The following is a 24,051-nucleotide window of genomic DNA, read 5'->3' on the forward strand; positions in this document are numbered from 1 at the left end:
TTCACTATTCAATGTAAAGTATAGCTTTTCACACTCTTAATGATTTTCACTCTTTCATTTTATTCAATCCTCCTCTCCCTCTCCACCAGTGTTATGTCAGGACCCAGGCCTGTTGTCATAAGCGGCCCCTCAGGGGCAGGGAAGAGCACCCTGCTGAAGAGGCTACTGAAGGACTACAAGGGAGTCTTCGGCTTCAGCGTGTCACGTACGTGTTGTGTCACCAGACGCAGTTTCCAGCAGTAGGGCAGCGGTATCTATCCCAACTGCCTCAGCCTTATCTAACCACAGGCTACTTTTCATAGGAAGTAGGGTGTGACTGGACCACGAGGAAGACCACTGAACACAAAAGAAACCGCATGCAGTTAGGGTTGTCTTGCATTGCATTGAGAGGTTGAGGTTATTGATATCATTCTGTATCACATGATCACAGAATAGGATGGATGTTGAATTGATGCTCACTGAATGTGTCCTTACAGATACAACACGGGACCCACGTCCAGGAGAGATAGATGGCAAAGGTACAGTAAAATATTCTCACTCAAAAACACAGATCATGTCAGTAAACCCAGAAAGATATCGGTGGCGCCCAAAATGAAGCTTCCATCTTTAGTAAGAAATGCCTACGTATGGATTGGAATTCAATATGTGTTACATTTTTACATTTTAGTCATTTAGCAGGCGCTCTTATCCAGAGGTAGGTAGGTGGGACAACCACATCACAGTCATAATATAGTCAGTACATTTTTCCTCAATAAAGTAGCTATCAGCAAAGTCAAATCTAGTAAGGTAGGGGAGTCAACTGCGAGTGTTAGTTCACAAAAGGCATCACTTTACTATTTTGGGGGGGGGGGGGGGGGGGGGTCAGGGTGAGGAGGAGGAGGAGGTGTGGGGGGGGGGGGGTGCGGTGGAATTATTTAAGGGTGTTTTCAAATATAGTCCTCTTAAAAATATATATATATCTCAGTCCTCTTTAAAGTGAACTCTAGGGTAAAAAAAAGAAAGAAAAAGAACTCAGTCCTCTTTGTGTTCACACTGCCCTTGCCTTTGAATGAGGACAACTCTTTTGCCAGTTCACTTCACCTAGTTTGTGGACCGAGTCCTCTTTGCATTCACATTGCTATGCTTAGAAAGGAACCAAGATCTTTTTCCAACATGAACTCTGGGTTTTTACAAAGTGCAGGACAAGCCATTCAATCAGAATGTGTTATGGACAGCTAGATATACTGTACCTACTTACATTTTGGAAGCTAATAGATTGAATTTAATTAAAGTATGAGACATAATAATTGTAATCAGAAGATACAATTAAGATGTACATTTGATTGCTAACAGAATAAATAGCAATGGAATAAATGCAGAATAAATAATGCTGAAAGTTAAATTGTGCACCCAAGGTAGGCTACTGCCCCTTTAAGAGCTAGAATAAATGTTGTACCCTTTGTTTTGATTCATAACAAATAGGTTGTTGTCTTCTCACACTATTCAAACCCCACAATCAAAGAACAGCTTGTGAAGCTCTCTTAGCCTATAGATCACATATTGCTAACAAATAATGTGAACTAAAAACTTTTGGAATTTCTGTGCATCCTTGACAATCACTAATCAATATCCAAAAACAGCACAATTGTTTTCCTGCGAACCTGCACACCATCATCTTCTCTCTTTTGTGGCACCAATGTGAGGGGTTATGTCAGGGGAAACGGTCTTGGAGTAGTCTAGTGTGTGGTGCGGGAATAGTGACAAGCGAACCTGGGGAGCTTTGTGTTCACATTGCCCTAAAAAAGGGAAATATACCCTAAGATACTTTTTGAAGAGGTAGGGTTTCAGATGTTTTCGGAAGATGGGCAGGGACTCTGCTGTCCTAGCTTCAGGGGGAAGCTGGTTCCACCATTGCGGTGCAAGGACAGAGAAGAGCTTGGACTGGGCTGAGTGTAGGGGTGGGAGGGCCAAGAGACCAGCGGTGGAAGAACGAAGTGCTCGGGTTGGGGTGTAGGGTTTGAGCATAGTCTGAAGGTAGAGATGGGCAGTTCCTCTTGCTGCTCCGTAGGTTTGTACTGTAGTCTTGTAGTGGCAGTGCCATGACAACCTGGTCTCAGAGTAAAATGTATTATATTTTACAAAAATCCACGCCACTCCATTTAGAATGATATGTTACTTTAGGTTACATTAGCCTAAATATGTAATAGCAGTCGTACAATATAATATGAATTGTAGGACGTATAGTATCCTACATCTTGACAGTTTAGTATGATATGCTACTTTTGACTGCTTTAGCATGATATACTGGGGCCCCTCAGGGGTGCGTGCTTAGTCCCCTCCTGTACTCCCTGTTCACCCATGACTGCGTGCCCAAACACGACTCCAACACCATCATTAAGTTTGTTGATGACACAACAGTGGTAGGCCTGATCACCGACAACGATGAGACAGCCTATAGGGAGGAGGTCAGAGATCTGGCAGTGTGGTGCCAGTACAACAACCTCTCCCTCAATGGAGCTGATCGTTGACCCCCCCGTTTATTATCTATGCATAGTCACTTTACCCCTACCTACATGTACAAATTACCTCGACTAACCTGTACCCCCGAAAATTGACTTGGTGCCAGTACCCCCTGTATATAGCCTCGTTATTGTTATTTTATTGTTACATATTTCTATTGTTTATTTTTTTTACTTTAGTTTATTTAGTATATATTTTCTTAACTCTATTTCTTGAACTGCATTGTTGGTTAAGGGCTTGTAAGTAAGCATTTCATGGTAATGTCTACACCTTTTGTATTCGGCGCATGTGACAAATAAAATTTGATAGGGTACATTTACATTTTAGTAGACGCTCTTATCCAGTGAGTGCATACATTTTTTTTTATATATAGAAAAAAAAAAATCTTCATACTGGCCCCCTGTGGGAATCGAACCCACAACCCTGGCGTTGCAAACGCCATGCTCTACCAACTGAGCTACATCCCTGCCGGCCATTCCCTCCCCTACCCTGGACGATGCTAGGCCAATTGTGCGCCGCCCCATGGGTCTCCCGGCTACGACAGAGCCTGGATTCGAACCAGGATCTCTAGTGGCACAGACCAATGCGCCACTCGGGAGATACGGGAGGTTAGGGGTTAATGTTAGGGTTAGGAGTTAGGTTATAGGGTGACTTTCATTATTGTGATGACAATTATTTATCTAATAATTACCTACTATGTTTAATTGTTACTAGATTAAATAAATCATGTCACAATTAACTCAATAGGAATTTGGGGCACCACGCGAAAAGTTGTTTAATGAGTTACCGCTTCCCGAATTAACTCTAAAGAGATCTAGATATCGCTTATCATTTCACAGTCATTTATTAATCCTTTACCTCATATCAGTCTCATTCTGAAAGTCGTAGGCTCTTTAAGTCTGCACGAACCCGTGTCTAACTGATCATTCTGTACCACAAAAATTGATTTTTTATTTATTTACTAATTTAAAATGATAACACAAGATACAAACATGTACACAGTATAGGTAGGGATTAGAAACATAATACAATGAAAACGGGTCCCTAGCGGACTAACACAATATGACACTTGTTACAAAAGATGGCGAGCTAAAGGGAGAGAGAGAGAGAGAGAGAGAGAGAGAGAGAGAGAGAGAGAGAGAGAGAGAGAGGGAGAGAGAGAGAGAGAGAAAGAGAGAGAGAGAGAGAGAAAACACTTGGAAACACATGGACCTATGCTCACAGTAATCCTAATACTTTGCCCCGAACTGACGCCCGTTTGGGAAGAAAAGTAATGCATGTATTTACGTGTTGGAGGTCTTCGTCGTGTATCTCTGTTGGACCCAGGCCTTCGTGGGAAGGGGTCGATTGGGCCTTCTCTTTCGGATGGCCTTTTAGCTGTAAGGCTCAGATTGTCCGCAAGAGGTCACAATGTCCTTCTTCTTAGTTGTCTGTTTACTTTCACTCGTTCTGGAAGTGGTCTTCTGAGGACGGCTAATCCACCGTGTCGATGATCCCCTGTGGGGTGATGAGAGCAGTGTAGTTGAGGATGGCTTGAAGAGTAACAGGATGGTCCCACTTAAATTCACCTTCTTAGATGGGTCATTCTACAGATTCGGTGCCTTTTGTGATTGAGGAGGATGAAACAATGAACATTAAAATCTTAAGCTTTTTTTTATTTGATGTGACAAAGTAATGTGTGTACTTGATAGAAAATACCTTTTCCCATCTCAATGTAGAGTATTAAGTTATTATTCTGTATTATTTTCTCAAACAAGTCCCAATTTAATTCAACCCCGTCACAGTCATTTTGTTATTCAACTATTCATTTTTCCAATAAGCTTGAGATCAGCTTCTGGCATAATCTCACAGTTTAGATGTCCCTTGTAAATAATGGCATATTGTAATTAAAGAGAAAATCAAGAAAAACTGACCAGCACCATCCTTTCCAGTTTACGATGAAGAAATTTCTAATCTAACTCCACATTTTCGCAAGAAATGTGCAAGAATGCTGCGTAATTCCTGACAAAATTGAAATAGCCTTATTTACCCTGATTTAATACACACAATAAAAACACTATTGATGTTATATTTTGTGTATTTAATACAAAAATGTAAAAAAATAATCTCGTAACAGGGATGAATGCACCGCAACAGGGTTGAAAATCATGTAACAGGGTTGAGTGAAAAGCATCACGTGTCATATGTTTTATCTTTTGAGATCACTAACATGTTGCCATTTTTTAAACATTTTTAACATTTTTAAACCTACTGTCAACATAGCTTTTAAAATCTAAAGAATCTAGATGAAAGCTAGACAGAGTAAAACACATTAATGAACTAATAACAGTAACAACATTTCATTGATTTCATAAAAATATCCATCTGATAATGGCAGGAGTCTGTTTGAACATTGAGCCAACATCTTAACATTGATAACCTATATAGGTCACATGTTGCCATTTTTTAACATTTTAAACTACTGTCAACATAGCTTTTAAAGTTTAAACAATCAAGATGAAATCTAGACAGATTAAAACACATTAATAAACTAACAACAGTTACAACATTTCATTGATTTCATAGAAATATCCAGAGTAATGGCAGGAATGTCTGTGTTGTTTGAATGTTTGAACATTAAGCAAACATCTTAACATTAATAACCTATAGGTAAGCCTACAGTTTGTTCACCATTTTTACTGAGAGAGCCTAGCCCACACTTCCTTCTGTATTTCCATGTGCCTAGAAGTCACCGGTTTAGGGGGATCAATGTGTTCCAAGATGTCCTCAAATGGATACCACAGGATAGAAGTGGCCAGAAGTACCTATTTGGTCCAGCACAGCACATGCATTTGACCTGCACATGGGATTCATCTGTGGCTAGAATTATTCCGGGATAGAAATCGTCATCATATTTGGCCACGCACCATTTCCCGCATATGTCTGGATTTGCCCAATCAACCTCCCTCTGTGACACGACTGATGTAACTTTAGGGGTAAATGTGAAATGTTGTGTATTGAAACACTGGCATTCCAGTTTCTTGTTGTGGACTGTGCACATACAGCTTACATCACGGTAGGCAATTTGCCTTGCAGCCACACAAACAACTTGGTGGATCCGCATTGTGGATGGAACTACTGGCAAATTGGCTGGCATACCTTGGACGGCTTTCTCGATGGCCTCGTCTTCAATGAAGTAAAGCTTGATGGCAGTGTTGTTCTCCTCTAAGACCCTGTACAGAGTATGAGCATTTGGGATGTCACATCCTTGACTTATCAGCCTGTCTGCGGTTCTTTTTAGGGTTGCACCAACACCATCTGGTGCTCCCTTCCCATGCCCTGCTTCAAAGAAATTCCAAGACCCTGCCCTCAAGCCCCTCTTGGCCAGTTCTGTGCTGAACAGAAAGAAATTGCCTTTTTGCCTGTACTGGGTACAAGGGCCATCGCTGAAGAAGTGTACTGTTGATATGTTGGGGTGGGTATGTTGCAGGTCATCAAGCACAGGACTGAGGTGTGCCCAGATAGCAGGAGGAGCCTTATTCCTTGATGGAGAAATGGTGGTGAAGCAAGTTGGTTGCTGATTCTGTCCAACGTAGAGGACACCTGTGTGGAGGACGGCCTGTTCATGAGATGAACCAAAGTGAACAGACTGTATCTCTGTCCCATATCTGCAGGTGAAGTTTTCTGAAAAATCAATATGGATAAGGCACTCATCTGCAGACATGTTTTTCTTGAGTTCGCGACAGTAAGCATACTGCTGTTTAATGTTGAAAAGATGTTTCCGAAACCTGAAGAGGAGCGTATGAAACAACTGTACTAGTTGTTCCTGCGTCATGTTTACCTCATCCTTCACAGTGACTTTTACTGTTTGACCTTCCTCATTTTTTCTTTGCTTTTCTTTGACCATCCACTGGAGAAAGACAACATTTTCATCAGCAGCATACAAGCTTGACATTGGAACTGTTTGGTTCTTGCATTGTTCACATTCACCGTACATGCACTGCTTATTCAAGGAACTACAACACACACTTTCAACTAAATCTTCAAGCACTGACGATTCAATAAGCTTAATTTGTTTGAGCTTCTCTGCGACAAAGGTCAGGTTTTCGTGAAGCTTACACATACAAGTGTCCCGATCAGCAAGGGAAGGGTAAACCACCCAGAAAGGCCGGAGGCGGCTGAACATGGAGTATGAAATGTCTTCTGTGTTCTCTGCAAGAAACTTCCTATGCAGATTTTTCAACGTGTCAAGGAGGAACCTCTTCTGCATCTTCTGTTTGTTCTTTGTTTTAGTTTGCTTTTTGCCAGTGGTCATTCTACTGATATCATCACGTGTGAAGAAATCCCTCACCCTCTTCTTGATGTCCACAAAGTTTGAGATTTTCTTTCTTTGAAATGTAGATACACTGCCTGTGAGCTTCCAGCGTTTCTTTGAAAAACCCAAAGCAGACTCTGAAAATGATTGCAGTCTATACTTCTTAATAATGTTACCTGCCACTACTCTGGATATAATTTGCTTCTCTCGTTCAGTTTTTGCATTTTTATAATGCTCCTTTATTTGAGCAACGAGTGCTGTGTGATGCAGTGCAGATCTTCTGACATCACTTGGTACAGCTGTGGATTTTGACGAAGTCTTCTTTTCTAAACGCTGGAGCCTTTTTTTGTACTTTTCTTTGGCCCTCCTTTCTTCATCAAGACATTTCTGTAAATCAGCTACCTGCTTTCTCAATTTGTCTTTTGTCTTTCTTGATTTTTTCTTCCCCTTCACAGATTGTCTAAAACAAACAAATAGACAATTCAATTCAATTTTATTTATTGTATCAAATCATAACAAGGTAAGTTCATAAGCAGTATAAATAAATGTTAAGGATACTATTACAATGTGAATATGTCTAAGCAGTTTTGAAGAAATAGTGTACAAAGTTACCAGAAATCATATTTGTATGCACTCCTTTGCACTCCTATTCTCTCTCTCTCTCTCTCTCTCTCTATCTCTCTCTCTCTCTCTCTCTCTCACACACACACAATCTTTTTCCTAACCTTGTGGGCTCATGTGACATCACCACGTCTCTATCAGGACTTTGTGGAGGGGTGGCAATAGTATTAACAGCCATTTCCCTTTGCTTTTGCCGCTCCTTCGCTTTTCTCCATCCCTTTCTCCTCATCTTTTGACCTCTCTTATCTAGATCTCCTATTCCTTTCTTCTTTCCTGCTAAAACATATTTTGTCCATCTCATGCGTTCACTTCTGAGGTACTTTTCCCTTCATTCTGGATCAGCATTTCTTCTTGCCCTGTACTCTCTTTGCCTTTCTGCTGCTGTTTTTGCCATTGTTGAATCTGAAATTGTAGGTCAAGGTCAAGTCAATGACCAGTTTACTCTCCAAAACTAATTACTGTATCCTTTTAATCACTATGTAGTAAAATGAACATGAACTTGCAGATAATACTCCTAAATATGTCAATGTATATAGGAGAGAGAACAAATTAATTGTCACTTTTTTTAAGTTATTATTTTCAAAAATTCCTCGTACTTTTAGTTGATACTGTAAAACCGTAAACAACAAACATTCAACAAGAAAATATGATTGGTATTAAGCAATATACATTAAATATTGCTAAGATTTAACAGCTATTCAACCCTGTAACAGCCATTCAACCCCGTAACATTGAAAAATGTGATGGGGTTGAATGTGACAGGGTTGAAGATTTTGTGCTAATCTGTTGCTAATTCGGGATGCTAGCAGCTAGCAGTGTGCCACATGGCCTTATTCAACAAAGACATTGTTATACTTCATAGCTATAAAAACAATTCTTGGTAAAATCTTAACTATGAATTCCCCCCCCCCCAACAGAGTTGAATACCTGAGATTGACAAAGCCCATATGTGCTTGAAAAACATGAAATATTTATAAAAAGTGAGAGAGCAGCTTACCACTTGTCACACCAGGCTTCTCTGAAGACTTGTATGATGTCACTTCCTCATAAATGATGTCCACAGGATCAAACCATTATTTAATTGTGAGTGGGGGTATTGTTGCGTTACGGGGTTGAAAGAAATACAAGGACAGGGGTAAAAGCCTGAATTTCTCAGAAAATAAAATGTCTTATGCTGAGAAAATGGATTATGCATAATAAGGGGGCATATACAATTAATTTAACAAAAAAAAGCATTATTATTTAACACTGTGTACTCAAAATGAGTCACGCCATTTGCATGATGGTCAATAGGGACAGGCGAAATTCTTAATACTCCTAAGAAAAGCAAACATATAAGTATTGAAATTCATCTCTGTTTAAAATCATATTCTCTACTCCATATTAAAAACATGTAAAACTTTGAAATGTTGTAATTTAAGTGTAGTTTGATAAATGTTCTGACAAGTTATAACACTAGTACATCTTGGGACACTGACAATACTGAAATGTCACCGAATCTGTAGAATGACCCAGATACAGTACTTAGAACAGCTACTCAGCCGTAACATTGATTGTTAGTGGAGGCATCTTTGTCGTCTTCACCTCCTGTTGATTTTCAGGGTCGGGACCAATATGGACAAAAGCTGCAGCTTGAGGTCCGTCTAGTCTGATCTGATAATTCTTATCTCAATATTTTATGCACTCTGGTAAAGAGGGGCGTTTCCGTCATACTGACACGCTCTCTGAGCTCCCTCGGGCATGGCTAGTTTCGAGACAAAAGTATTATCATCACTATGATTTTGTTAATAATAATAATAATAATATGCCATTTAGTAGACGCTTTTATCCAAAGCGACTTACAGTCATGTGTGCATACATTTTTGTGTATGGGTGGTCCCGGGGATCGAACCCACTACCTTGGCGTTACAAGCGCCGTGCTCTACAGAAGCTAAAATCACATCCATATCTTCATGAAAACATTGTCTTCCTCCTTGATATTTTCTACACAAGGTAAAGGATGTATACCTGATATCCACAGTGTAAAAGCTCTTCAAGTCACAATGTTTTCCTTATAACGCCTTTATACCATTTTTAATGACATCACAAAATAGACATTCATTTTCCATATTCCATTTCTCATCATTCCCAACATTTGGATGTTGAAATATACTGTCCCAATGTTCATTGTTGGATGTTGAAGTTTTTGGGCGGCAAAAAGTCTCTGAAACAAAGGCTTTTCTTTCACCATACTAGAATGCCAGAGACAGATTATCCTCTCTAATTTATGGCAGTATTAAGGTATCAAGACCACACCTGTGGGTAAGAGGGTCTGGTTGTTGTCAGCCATTTCACTTTATAAAGCCACCCAACCACCCTGACCAGCCACTCTCCTTTTGTTTTTGCCTTAAGTAACCTACTCTCATACCGAACATAACATATCATACTAATTTAAGTGTCCCAGATTTATGTTGGCCAATGTAATGTAACCGTACGTAAAGTAACATACAGTATGATACTAAATGGAACGGCACAAATTTTTGTAAAATATAATACGTTTTGCTCTGAGACCTGGCTGGCCATGTTGAGTGTGGTGGAAGCTTTCTGCTCACAATTGTAATATTTCTGCATAGACTATTGCTGTTCAGACCACAGCTGACTGAAGAGCTAAAAGTTATGTGTTTTCTATCTTAAATAAGTATACGTAAAGACTGGAGACAATGTTAAACCTTTTACTGCAGTGGGCTAAATCAGGGTCACACAGAGTGCTTCTTGGTAGTCTTAAACAAATCTACTTTGAAACAAAATATACACCTCACACACATGGTTATGGCCTTAAAAAAAGAAGACACCTGTACATTATTAGAAACAAAGGTGCTATCTAGAACCTAAAATGGTTCTTCGGCTGTCCCCAAAGGATAACTCTTTGAATAACTATTTTTGGTTCCAGGTAGAACCCTTTTGGTTTCCATGTAGAGGGTTCTACATGGAACCCAAAAGGGTTCCATGTAGAACCAAAAAGGGTTCTCCTATGGGGACAGTCCTAGAACCCTTTTTTCTAAGAGTGTACCATGTCAGATATAGAGTTGAAATGTATTCAATTTTGAGTTTGCGTCCCAATATTACAATTTATATACATCACAGAAGACTGAAAAATATAAAAACCATTTGACATAGAAACACCAGATTTTCTGCAATTAAAAAAAAGTAATGTTTATTAATTAATTATGAAATTATGAAAACATTTAATAACGTTCCACTCATGAGGCCACTAGGTCATTTGACTGCAAGAAAGGGCTACAGATAATGCATGTATTTGCATGACATATTACAGAGATAATGTACAGTAGAGTATCCAGTCATTTGTGTTGACTAGACTCATGGCTTTTGAGTCATTATATACATTTTTCTAGATTTTTTGAAATTCTTACATTTAGCCTAATATATATATATATATATTAAACCTACTACTTCCAGCTTTTCTGTACCTATGGACCTCCATCACTACCTTGTTGCCCTCTTTTGTTTTTGTTCCAACACAACCTTCACACCACCTCTTCACCTACACGCCCCAGCCTATTCCATTCCTACTGACACTGAAGCTCCAATGCTTCTTACTCCCAAGTGAACTGCACCAGTGGCTCTCCAAATGATCCCCCTGGAAGATACAGCGATAAACATTATTTCTTGTGTCTTTTTTTGTTTTCTCCATAGGCCTGTTCTGTCTGCCTATGCTTCTGGGGGCTACCTTACTGCCCCTAGCAGACGTCCTATCGTCTGTTTCATCTGCAGGTGTAGCTATCTCCTATTCATTTTGTATTCATTCGAACCAATTCTAAATGCGATTCATAAAAACATTGCTAAGAGAGAGTGATGGGGGTTACTTTCATCTTCCTAGTATAGAGTGACCAAACTAAACAATACCAAGGGCATACTAGTTATGGTAAATAGACTACATCTAATATTTTCACGAATACAAATGCCAGTTTGCACTTTGGGGTAAAAAGCTTTTGAAAATAGCCCCCTGTGATTCCTCAGTAGTGGATACCCTCTCCTGACCCCCCCAAAAAATAAGTATTCACACCCATAAAATGTCTGTTATGTACCCACCATTAGCATCACAGCATTTTGTTGAAATTGATAGGCTTCATAGTACTGCCATTTGTTTAATATTTGATATACTCCAGTTCAGTAATATTAATTGAAAGTATGGATCATAGCTGCTAGTACAGTCTGGTCCTGTTGTCAAGGCAGATATCTTTAGGACTATTCTATTAATTTGATCAATATACCTGTGATTTCCTGTGACTTATGCAATAATAGTTTTTGAGGAAGATCGCTGTTTGATGTATTCTGTTTCCCCCCCAGGAATGTGGATAATGGAGAGAGTTAAGGCTTGATGTCTTGTTTAGTTGAGCTCTAGTTTTATATATTTAGATGTTTTAAATAACGCAGTAACTGCACCACCACCACTATGACCTTTGCTGTATTAAGTCTGATGTGATAGTTCATTAGTCTATTAGTTTGAGTTTTTATATATAATTTTGTAGTTACAAACCATTGCTATGACCTTCATAGAGAGCATTTTCACCTTTATTTACATCTATTGCAATCCTCTCTTTTCCCAGTGAGACATCTATCTTTTACCAGGACATATTTGAATGTGCTGGAATTCCTTCTCAATCTGAACACACCTGTCATGTTGTAATGCTAATGAGTATGTGTTGATATGAGTTGCTGTAGGTTCATTATGAGCATTGTTGTCCCTGTTGAAGTGATCGTGACAAGGTTGTCCTGTGTTTCCTACAGACTTCCCCCCACTGTATTAGATCCACTGTGACTGTGATGTTGTGAAGGAATAATATAATCCCAATGTAGGGGACAGTAATGTGTTAGTTTGATGTGTGCCCTGTACACCGTCTCTCTTACTGTTCTATACTGTACTGTGTTCTATACTGTATATATCATTTTACATTTTACATTACATTACATTTACATTTTAGTCATTTAGCAGACGCTCTTATCCAGAGTGACTTACAGGAGCAATTAGGGTTAAGTGCCTTGCTCAAGGGCACATTTATATTGTTCCTCTTGCACCCAGACCTTGGCAAAAAAAAAGAACAGCGTGTCTTTTTTGCCCATTTCTAATCACCTTCCACCTTTCATACTTGGGGGTCATTCATTGTGTGAATTGCTTGTAGTGACGTCAGTGTTAATTTCCCTAATTGCTTGTAGTGATGTGAAATTAAATGTCCCTATCTACCCATACTTATCCTTGCATTCTTTGTATATCACTCTTTTTTAGTGCCTGAATACTAATCATTATAAATGTACTGTACCCTGTGAATTTACCCATGATTAATTTGAGAGAACTCCATCCAGCCTGACTGATCATTAACTGCTTCTTCATCTCTCCTGTCTGTTTCAAGATTACCACTTCACAAACAGGGAGGCTATGCAGGAGGATATTGACACGGGAGAATTCATTGAGACTGATGAGTTTTCTGGCAACCTGTATGGAACAAGGTAGAGTACATTTTCTGAACTTTTTGTTGGCACCAAAATGTCTTACAGTATGAAACGGTGATAATCAGTGATGTCATTTTCTAGTTTGTTCGGTGGACTCGTGCATGCAATGAATAAACATTGCTATGTTGTTTGTTTTCTCCACAGTAAGTGTGCTGTACAGGACGTGAGGGCCAAGGGCCTCATTTGCATCTTGGATGTGGATATCGCGGGAGTGAGGCACATCAAGGAGTCTGACCTGGACCCCATCTATGTTTCTATCCAGCCCCCCTCCATTGAGGTCCTGGTAAGAGTCCACAACCATACATTGCACAGCGATCTTCTACTGCAAGATTCCGCAACAGGCGACACATTCGGCCCACAAGCAATATTTATTTGCCCCCCAAAGTTTTAAAGTTATAAAATAGAAAAAATCTGTTGTTGGAAAAAGGAGACTGTAAAATCACCAGAAATTCAGCTAATGATTTTAATTTATAAAATCTGTTCCCAACTATCCCCATGGAGAAAAATAAGGACATATTTGATTGTGTCTCAATGTACTCAAGGTATTAAATGATTGTGTTATTGTGAAATACATAATACATTTGAGATTATTTGTGGCCCATTTGCAGTGTACAAATTATTAGGTGTTCACAGCGAAGCTCCAGCATAGATTGGCAACTTTTTTTCTAATTTGGCACACATAAACTAGAGGCCATGAGTAACTTGGTCAAGGAGAATGGCACTGATTGGCTTATAGGTATCGCTGTTGTAAGAAGTCTTACTTAAACCCTTATATCCGCCTCCCCGTTTGACCTGAAACTTTGTATGTAGGTGTCTTTCCTCATGCTGAACAAATTTGCCTCAAGGACCATTAAGGTCCGTCGTGATAGATATTCCTCCATCTTGGACATTTTGGAAAACCTTTGAAAAATGTATTCTCATGAACCATAAGTCCAAATTACGCCAAATTCGGTATAAAGGCCCATGGTATTTTGAGAAAAGCTAAGGGATTGGTTAAGAGATGGCGGAGTTATTGATAAATCAGAAATCTGATTTTACGTCTCCAATTAAATCCTTTGTAAATCCACTTCACAATGGCCCATCAACTTGAAACTTTTTAGTGTCATCAAAGACATTACCATGATGAACCAGGTTAAGTTTGGCATTGATATCTTACAAAATAAGTAAACGGTTTACAATTCACTTGTTTGACTATGTAACGCTAATGCTTAAAATAATCCAAAGAAAACTACTTCTCATGGACTAAAAGTCGGATTCAATCCAAATTTGGTCTTTGGACTCATTACAACAGTCCCTAAAGAGTCTGAGAAACTAACTCTGCTGCATTCAAAGATGGCCACACTATACCAGTAGATGCATATTATTAGCACATATGCTTATGATAAAAATACCCAAACCCTCTTCTTCTCATGAACCATAAATCAGATTGAATCCAGATCTGGTATATAGACTCAATTAATTAGCCTATAAGGAATTGTAGAATGACTAGTTGCTGCATTCAAAGTCAACCATGATACACCACTAGATAGCACCATATCACAAAAGGGCTATAAAACTGAACCGATGGACATGGGGCCATGTTATGTAAACCTTATGTAGAGTGCCTTCCATGCCTTCAGAAAGTATTCATACCCCTTGACTTATTCCACATTTTGTTTTGTTACACCCTGAATTCAAAATTGATTAAATTCATTCTTTTCTCCCACCATCTTCACACAATACCCCATAATGATAAAGTGAAAACGTGTTTTAAGAAAGTTTTGCAAATTTATTGAAAAGGAAATACAGAAATATTTCATTTAAAAATGAAATACAGAAATATTTCATTTACATAAGAATTCACACCCCTGAGACAATACTTAGTAGAAGCACCTTTGGCATCGATTACAGCAGTGAGTCTTTCTGGGTAAGTCTCTAAAAGCTTTCTACACCTGGATTGTGCAAATTGGTTGTTGATTATTGCTAGACAACCATTTTCAGGTCTTACCATAGATTCTTAAGTAGATTTAAGTCAAAGCTGTAACTTGGCCACTTAGGAACATTCACTGTCTTCTTGGTAAGCAACTCCAGTGTAGATTTGGCCTTGTGTTTTAGGTTATTGTCCTGCTAAAAGGTTAATTAATCTCCCAGTGTCTGGTGGAAAGCAGACTGAACCAGGTTTTCCTCTAGGATTTTGCCTGTGCTTAGATCCATTCCGTTTATTTTTATCCTGAAAAACTCCCCATTCCTTCATGATTACAAGCATACCCATAACATGATAAAGCCACCACTATGCTTGAAAATATGGTACTCAGTAATGTGTTGTATTGGATTTGCCCCAAACATGACACCTTGTATTCAGGACAAAAAGTGAATTGATCTGCCACATTGTTAGCAATTTTACTTTACTGCCTTGATGCAAACAGGATGCATGTTTTGGAATATTTTTTATTCTGTACAGGTTTCCTTCTTTTCACTCTGTCAATTAGATTAATATTGTGGAGTAACTACAATGTTGCTAATCCATCCTCAGCTTTCTCATATCACAGCCATTAAACTCTGTAACTGTTTTAAAGTCACCATTGGCCTCATGGTGAAATCCCTGAGCGGTTTCCTTCCTCTCCGGCAACTGAGGACGCCTGTATCTATGTAGTGACTGGGTGCATTGATGCACCATTCAAAGTGTAATTAATAACTTCACCATGGTCAAAGGGATATTCAATGTCTGCTTTTATTTTAATTTTTACCCATCTACCAATAGGTGCCCTTTGCGAGCCATTGGAAAACCTCCCTGGTCTTTGTGGTTGAATATGTGTTTGAAATTCACTGCTCGACTGAAGGACCTTACAGTTAATTGTATGTGTGGGGTACATAGATGAGGTAGTCATTCAAAAATCATGTTAAACACTATTATTGCATGCAGAGTGAGTCCATGCAACTTATTATGTGACTTGTTAAGCAAATTCTTTCTCCTGAATTTCTTTAGGCTTGCCATAACAAAGGGGTTGGATACTTATTGACTCAAGACATTTCAGCATTTCTTTTTGAATTAAATTAAATTAAAATTAAATTAAATTTCGAAAAAACATAATTCCACTTTGACATTATGGGGTATTGTGTGTATGCCAGTGATATTCAATTCAGGCTCTAACACATTTTTTTTTTTTATGTCAAGGAGTGTGAATACTTTCTGAATGTCCTTGGAAGCTGTGTGAATATAAAGTCACTGCAACCTGAGATGGCTGCACCAGACCAGATGGTGGCACTATAGATGTCATTGGCACCAGAGGACACTAGAGCAATAACTGTTGATCAACTGGACTTTGTCTCATGCAAATTCATGTTAGATTTAGATTATGCAGACAAATAATGTGAAATATCATGATTACTATATCTGTATAATCACCTATTGTTACATTTACACTTTAGTAGATGCTCTTATCCAGAGTAACTTGCAGGAGTGTTTTGGGTTCAGTGCCTTGTTGCACATCAAAATATTTTTCACGTAGTCAGCTCAGGGATTCGAAGCAGCGACCTTTCAGTTACTGGCCCAACGTTCTTAACCGTTAGGCTACCTTCTGCCCTATGAATCATTTACACTAACTAGATTAAACTTAACTTGCGTCATCCTTGTGGTATTGAGAGATAAACATGGTAATGTTTTCACTGATTGCACATAAAGGAAGATAGTTCCTACATGATAGAGTGCTTGCTTTGTTATCCAACTGATTTTGTGTTATTTCTGTCATCCTGTGAACCCCGTTCATTGCTGCTATATTTATAAGTATGTTCCGGACAAATAACCATTTGCTCAGAAAAAAAATCAGACTGCGGCTGAATCTAGTTGCCTACAACTCTTCTACTGTGCAGTTTAACTTTATGTATGCTTGCTAGACCTGAGATGGCCACATGGCAAGTTTGTTCTTGAAATGTATAAACAAAAAATGTTTGGGGAACATTGATGTGTACAGGAAGAGCGTCTGAGGGGTAGAGCGACGGAGACAGAGGAGAAAATCCAGAGCCGCCTGGAAGCAGCACGGATTGACATGGAGGAGTGTAGGTCCTCTTTACTGTCCTATGTAAACATAGGGGAGTGTAGGTCCTCTTTACTGTCCTATGTAAACATGGAGGAGTGTAGTTCCTCTTTACTGTCCTATGTAAACATGGAGGAGTGTAGTTCCTCTTTACTGTCCTATGTAAACACGGAGGAGTGTAGGTCCTCTTTACTGTCCTATGTAAACATGGAGGAGTGTAGTTCCTCTTTAATGTCCTATGTAAACACGGAGGAGTGTAGTTCCTCTTTACTGTCCTATGTAAACATGGAGGAGTGTAGTTCCTCTTTACTGTCCTATGTAAACATGGAGGAGTGTAGGTCCTCTTTACTGTCCTATGTAAACATTGAGGAGTGTAGGTCCTCTTTACTGTCCTATGTAAACATGGAGGAGTGTAGGTCCTCTTTACTGTCCTATGTAAACATGGAGGAGTGTAGGTCCTCTTTACTGTCCTATGTAAACATGGAGGAGTGTAGGTACTCTTTACTGTCCTATGTAAACATGGAGGAATGTAGTTCCTCTTTACTGTCCTATGTAAACTGGTTTTAAACCTACAAATGTTTGAGGGATGTGAATTGAAGTAAGGACAGTCCATTACATGCCATTGACAATTATTTATTTTAAGTGTTTTCATGATTTTTTCTTCACTCTTCTATTTTAGGCAACCAGCCTGGATTGTTTGACATTGTCATTGTCAACGATGACTTGGATGAGTCCTATGAGAAGTTGCAAAGTGTTCTTAAGGAGGTGAGTCTGAAAAGAAGATGGCTGACTAATGACTAGATACAGGAGGTGTGGTTGACTAAATAAAGGAGGTGTTGATGCCTAGATACAGGAGGTGTTGATTAAATTCAGGAGGTTTTGTTGAGGAGATACAGGAGGTGTTGACTAGATACAGGAGGAATTGACTAGATATAGGAGATGTGGTTGACTAAATAAAGGAGGTGTTGATGCCTAGATACAGGATGTATTGTTGACTATATACAGGAGTTGTTGATGACTATATACAGGAGGTGTTGACTAGATACAGGAAGTGTTGACTAGATACAGGTGTTGTTGTTGACTAGATACAGGAGGTGTTGTTGACTAAGTACAGGAGGTGTTGATAACTAGATACAGGACGTGTTGACTAGATACAAGAGGTATTGACTAGATACAGGAGTTGTTGTTGACTAGATACAGGAGGTGTTGATGACTAGATACAAGAGGTGATGACTAGATAATTGAGGTGTTGACTAGACACAGGCAGTGTTGATGACTAGATACAGGAAGTGTTGACTAGATACAGAAGTTGTTGTTGACTAGATACAGGAGGTCTTGTTGACTAGGTACAGGAAGTGTTGATGACTACATACAGGAGGTGTTGACTAGATACAGTAGGTATTGTTGACTAGATAAAGGAGGTGTTGATGACTAGATACAGGAGATGTTGACTAGATACATGAGGTGTTGACTAGATACAGGAGGTGTGATGACTAGATACAGGAGGTGTGACTAGATACAGGCGGTGTTGATGACTAGATACAAGAGGTGTTGACTACATAATTTAGGTGTTGACTAGATACTGGAGGTTTGACTAGATACAGGGGGTATTGACTAGATACAGGATGTGTTGTTGACTAGATACAGGAGGTTTGTTGACTAGGTAGAGGAGGTGCTGATGACTAGATACAGGAGGTGTTGATGACTAAATACAGGAGGTGTTGATGAATGGTTACAGAAGGTGTTGACTAGATACAAGAGGTGTTGTTGACTAGATAAAGGAGGTGTTAATGACTAGATAATTGAGGTGTTGACTAGGTACAGGAGGTATTGATGACTAGATACAGGAGGTGTTGACTAGATACAAGAGGTGTTGTTGACTAGATAAAGGAGGTGTTGATGACTAGATAATTGAGGTGCTGACTAGGTACAGGAGGTATTGATGACTAGATACAGGAGGTGTTGACTAGATACAAGAGGTGTTGTTGACTAGATAAAGGAGGTGTTGATGACTAGATAATTGAGGTGCTGACTAGGTAGAGGAGGTGCTGATGACTAGATACAGGCGGTATTGATGACTAAATACATGAGGTCTTGACTAGATACAGCAGGTGTTGATGACTAGATACAAGAGGTGTTGATGAATAGATACAGGAGGTGTTGACTAGATACAGGAGCAGTTGTTGATTAGATTAGATGGCCCCGTTTAGCTCAGTTGGTAGAGCATGGCGCTTGCAACGCCAGGGTTGTGGGTTCGATTCCCATGGGGGACCAGTATGAGAAAAAAAAATTATGCACTCACTAACTGCAAGTCGCTCTGGACAAGAGCATCTGCTAAATGACTAAAATGGAAATGTATTTAAGGGGGTGTAGATAATTGAGGTGTTGGCTAGGTACAGGAGGCATTGATGACTAGATACAGGAGGTGTTGACTATATACAGAAGGAATTGTTGATTAGATAAAGGAGGTGCTGATGACTACATAATTGAAGTGTTGACTAGGTACAGGAGGTATAATGACTAGATACAGGAGGTGTTGACTAGATACAGGAGGTATTGTTGATTAGATACAGGAGGTATGACTAGATACAGCAGTTGATGACTAGATACAATAGGGGTGGACTTGATACAGGAGATATCAACTAGAATTGTTGATTAGATAAAGGAGGTGTTGATGACTAGATATTTGAGGTGTTGACTATGTACAGGAGGTGTTGACTAGGTACAAGACGTGTTGTTGACTACATAAAGGAGGTGCTGATGACTAGATAATTGAAGTGTTGACTAGGTACAGGAGGTATAATGACTAGATACAAGAGGTGTTGATTAGATTCAGGAGGTGTTATTGACTACATACAGGAGGCGTTGACTAGATACTTGAGGTGTTGACTAGATACAGGTGGTGTTGATGACTAGATACAGAATGTGTTGACTAGATACAGGTGGTGTTGATGACTAGATACAGGAGGCATTGACTAGATACTTGAGGTGTTGACTAGACAGAGGCGGTGTTGATGACCAGCTAAAGGAGGTATTGACTAGATACAGGAGTTGTTGTTGACTAGATACAGGAGGTGTGTCACGAACGTTAGACGGAGTAGACCAATGCGCAGCGTTAGTTGCAAACATACTTAAACTTTATTATCTTTAGTGATAATATAAACAACAAAAGAAACGTGCAGTCCTACGGTTTACACATCCAACATGGAAACAAACCAAACGGAAACAAGATCCCACAACTACTGTGGGAAAACAGCCTGTTTAAATGTGGTTCCCAATCAGAGACAACCAGCCACAGCTGACACTCGTTGCCTCTGATTGAGAACCACACTGGCCAACATAGAAATGAACCAACTAGAACTACAACACAAATCTACACACCCTGGCTCAACATAACAGTGTCCCCAGAGCCAGGGCGTGACAGTACCCCCCCCTAAAGGCGCGGACTCCGACCGCGTCAACTAAATACCACAGGGGAGGGACCGGGTGGACACTCCGCCTTGGCGGCGGATCCGGCTCCGGGCCTGATCCCCACTCCCTCTCCAACCCCCCAAAGTACCCCTGGTCCGGTCTGGCCCCGCTGACCGGAGCTGGACTGCACACTGGTGGAGCGGATTGCTCTAGCTCCGGCGTGAAGCAGCTGACCGGTGCCGGACCAGGCACCGGTGGAACAGGCACGGGCCGTGCCGGACTGACGACGCACACCACTGGGTTGGTGTGGGGAGCAGGAGCGGACCGGACCGGGCTGGCGACGCACACCACTGGCTTGGTGTGGGGAACAGACACGGGCTGTGCCGGACTGACGACGCACACCACTGGCTTGGTGTGGGGAGCAGGAGCGGACCGGACCGGGCTGGCGACGCACACCACTGGCTTGGTGTGGGGAACAGGCACGGGCTGTGCCGGACTGACGACGCACACCACTGGCTTGGTGTGGGGAGCAGGAGCGGGCCGGACCGTGCTGGCGACGCACACCACTGGCTTGGTGTGGGGAACAGGCACGGGCCGTGCCGGACTGACGACGCACACCACTGGCTTGGTGTGGGGAGCAGGAGCGGACCGGACCGGGCTGGCGACGCACACCACTGGCTTGGTGTGGGGAACAGGCACGGGCCGTGCCGGACTGACGACGCACACCACTGGCTTGGTGTGGGGAGCAGGAGCGGGCCGGACCGGGCTGGCGACGCGCACCACAGGCTCGATGCGAGGAACAGGAACAGGCCGGACCGTACTGGGGACACACACCACTGGCCCTATGCAGGGATCAGGAACGGGCCGGACCGGACTGGTAACACACCCCAGTACCTCTCGCCGTGCCTCTACACCTTCCTTCCCCTCTTCGACCAGTGGCCCCCGTAACCTGGCGGCCTCCTCTGCCAACCCGCTGGGCTGCTCTGTCGCGGTCTCCTGCTGCCCCGTCGTCCACGGCGTTAGCCCCCCCCCTAAAAATGTTATGGGCTTCACTCCTACCCGTGGACCAGGTCTCCATACTTTTTGCCAGCCTTTCGCCCTTCTGCTTCCACGTCAAGCCCCTCTCTTCCTCACATGGCTTGACCCAGTTGAGGAGGCGAAGGAGATCCGCTAGAGATCTCTCAGGCGATGGCTCCTGGACTTGCTGCTTGGTCCAGTCTTGGTGGGATCTTCTGTCACGAACGTTAGACGGAGTAGACCAATGCGCAGCGTTAGTTGCAAACATACTTAAACTTTATTATCTTTAGTGATAATATAAACAACAAACAAAACGTGCAGTCCTACGGTTTACACATCCAACACGGAAACAAACCAAACGGAAACAAGATCCCACAACTACTGTGGGAAAACAGCCTGTTTAAATGTGGTTCCCAATCAGAGACAACCAGCCACAGCTGACACTCGTTGCCTCTGATTGAGAACCACACTGGCCAACATAGAAATGAACCAACTAGAACTACAACACAAATCTGCACACCCTGGCTCAACATAACAGTGTCCCCAGAGCCAGGGCGTGACAAGGTGTTGATGGCTAGACACAGGATGTGTTGATTATATACAGGAGGTGTCAATGACTAAATGTAGGAGATGTTGACTAGATACTGGAGGTATTGTTGACTAGTTACAGGAGGTGTTGATGATTGGATACTGGAGGTGTTGACTAGATAAAGGATGTGTAGGCTAGATACAGGAGGTGTTGATGACTAGATAGAGGTAGTGTTGAATACTTTATACAGGAGGTGTTGACTAGATACAGGATGTGTTGACTAGATACAGGAGGTGTTAATGACTAGATACAGTTGGTGTTGATGACTAGATACAGCAGGTGCTGACTAGATACAGTATGTGTTGACTAGATACAGGAGATGTTGACTAGATACAGGATGTGTTGACTAGATACAGGAGGTGTTGATGACTAGATACAGCAGGTGCTGACTAGATACAGGATGTGTTGACTAGATACATTCATTCCATGTTGGATAAGAGTATGTACAGTGAGGGAAAAAAGTATTTGATCCCCTGCTGATTTTGTATGTTTGCCCACTGACAAAGAAATGATCAGTCTATAATTTTAATGGTAGGTTTATTTGAACAGTGAGAGACAGAATAACAACAACTAAAATCCAGAAAAACGCATATCAAAAATGTTATAAATGTATTTGCATTTTAATGAGGGAAATACGTTTTTGACCCCCTCTCAATCAGAAAGATTTCTGGCTCCCAGGTGTCTTTTATACAGGTCATGGGTAGCATTGTTACATGTAACTACACAGGGCCTGTTACATCAGTTAAACATTGAATGGGGGGGGGGGGGGGGTCGCACCTTGTCTCACGTTGGTTGACCGCCTTCTACTCCTCTCCTCAACAGGAAATAATGAAAGTTCAGGAGGGCATTGAGTCGTAAGGAGCTGCAGTAACAGTGTCCCAGTCTTCCTCTTGCCTGGTACTTTATAGGAGACACATAAGCCGACATCTGACACCAGCTCATTTCGATTTAGCCACAAACGGAAATGTTCTGAGGGTTGCCATTCGAATACTGTCGGGATTTCCACAGAAACACACACTGTGGACTCAAGAAGATGGTCTTAGATTCTTAGGTTGTTTTCCATATTCATTCAGTCCATCATTTATGAGGAATTATGAGTAGAGCAGCGGGACACTTTTGAGTAAGACAACGGGACATTTGAAAGGTACGTGTAGAGTATACAGTAGATACAGTAAATAGTAAACGTCTACTTTTAACCTTACTGCCAACTGGGTTTCAGCCATGTAGACAAATAGAAACCACTGCCAAAGCCAATAGACCTTCATTCATTCAGAGTTTTGTGGTTATAATCTAAGGTTCGACATTGTACTTAACATGCCCCTGACTTGACATGTGTGATGAATGCCCCTGACTTGACATGTGTGATGACCATCCAGCATATGAAGCAGTAAAACAAAAGTTGTGCATAAAACGGTGTCTTAGCTGTGAAATGTCATATTAGCGGTCTAGCTTTGAGGTAAAAACTGATATGTCTTAATCTTCATTATATTCTTATTGGTCAAATAGTAAAAACACCATTCTGTAGTCTCATTTTCTCTCTTGGTTTTAATCTATGATACTGTAGTCTGAATGATGTTACACCGAATGGTGGTATTGGTGTTTATTAGGATCCCCGTTAGCCGTTGCAAAAGCATCAGCTACTCTTCCTGGGATGTGTATTGTGGGGGTGTTATACTAATTGAACAGTATTTGTGGATGAATATGCAACTGACTGGGTAAGGACCAAAGCACTCAAGAGACAGCTTTCATAGGTCACAAGTCAGACCTGAGGTCGTCAGTTTAACTCTCAGGTCACTTACTGTAGCCATCCATCTGCAGGAAAGAAAACGTGTGTGTCTTGCAGTGTATGCTTTTGTATGCGACGGAGATAGACAAATAAAAACGGTCTTACCACTCATATACTGTTTAATGTGTCTTTCAGTACATACAGCACCTGTCCCAAGATACAGGAATACTCCATGAAATCAAATAAACGATCATCCAAATTAAACTTAATTTTCTCCATTTATACATTATAACAATAAGACCATTGAAAACATGTAAAACATTGCAATAGTGTAAATCTTTCACTCTTAATATCTATATTTATATCTAAATAT

General features: G+C 40.8%; 1 protein-coding gene across 1 annotated transcript; it reads left to right on the plus strand.

The window, feature by feature from the left end:
• Positions 1-93: 93 nt before the first annotated feature.
• LOC311137589 (guanylate kinase-like) lies at positions 94-22,810 on the plus strand (the record flags this gene model as incomplete). Its single annotated transcript, XM_084172097.1, has 8 exons — positions 94-205; positions 477-518; positions 11,108-11,185; positions 12,823-12,919; positions 13,067-13,205; positions 16,873-16,957; positions 17,615-17,700; positions 22,775-22,810. The coding sequence occupies 8 exons, from the start codon at positions 94-96 to the stop codon at positions 22,808-22,810; spliced, it is 675 nt and encodes a 224-aa protein (XP_084028223.1).
• Between the last annotated feature and the right edge of the window lie 1,241 nt (positions 22,811-24,051).

Source organism: Coregonus lavaretus (assembly GCF_964263955.1).
Source record: "Coregonus lavaretus genome assembly, chromosome: 11".
NCBI classification, from domain to species: Eukaryota; Metazoa; Chordata; class Actinopteri; order Salmoniformes; family Salmonidae; genus Coregonus; species Coregonus lavaretus.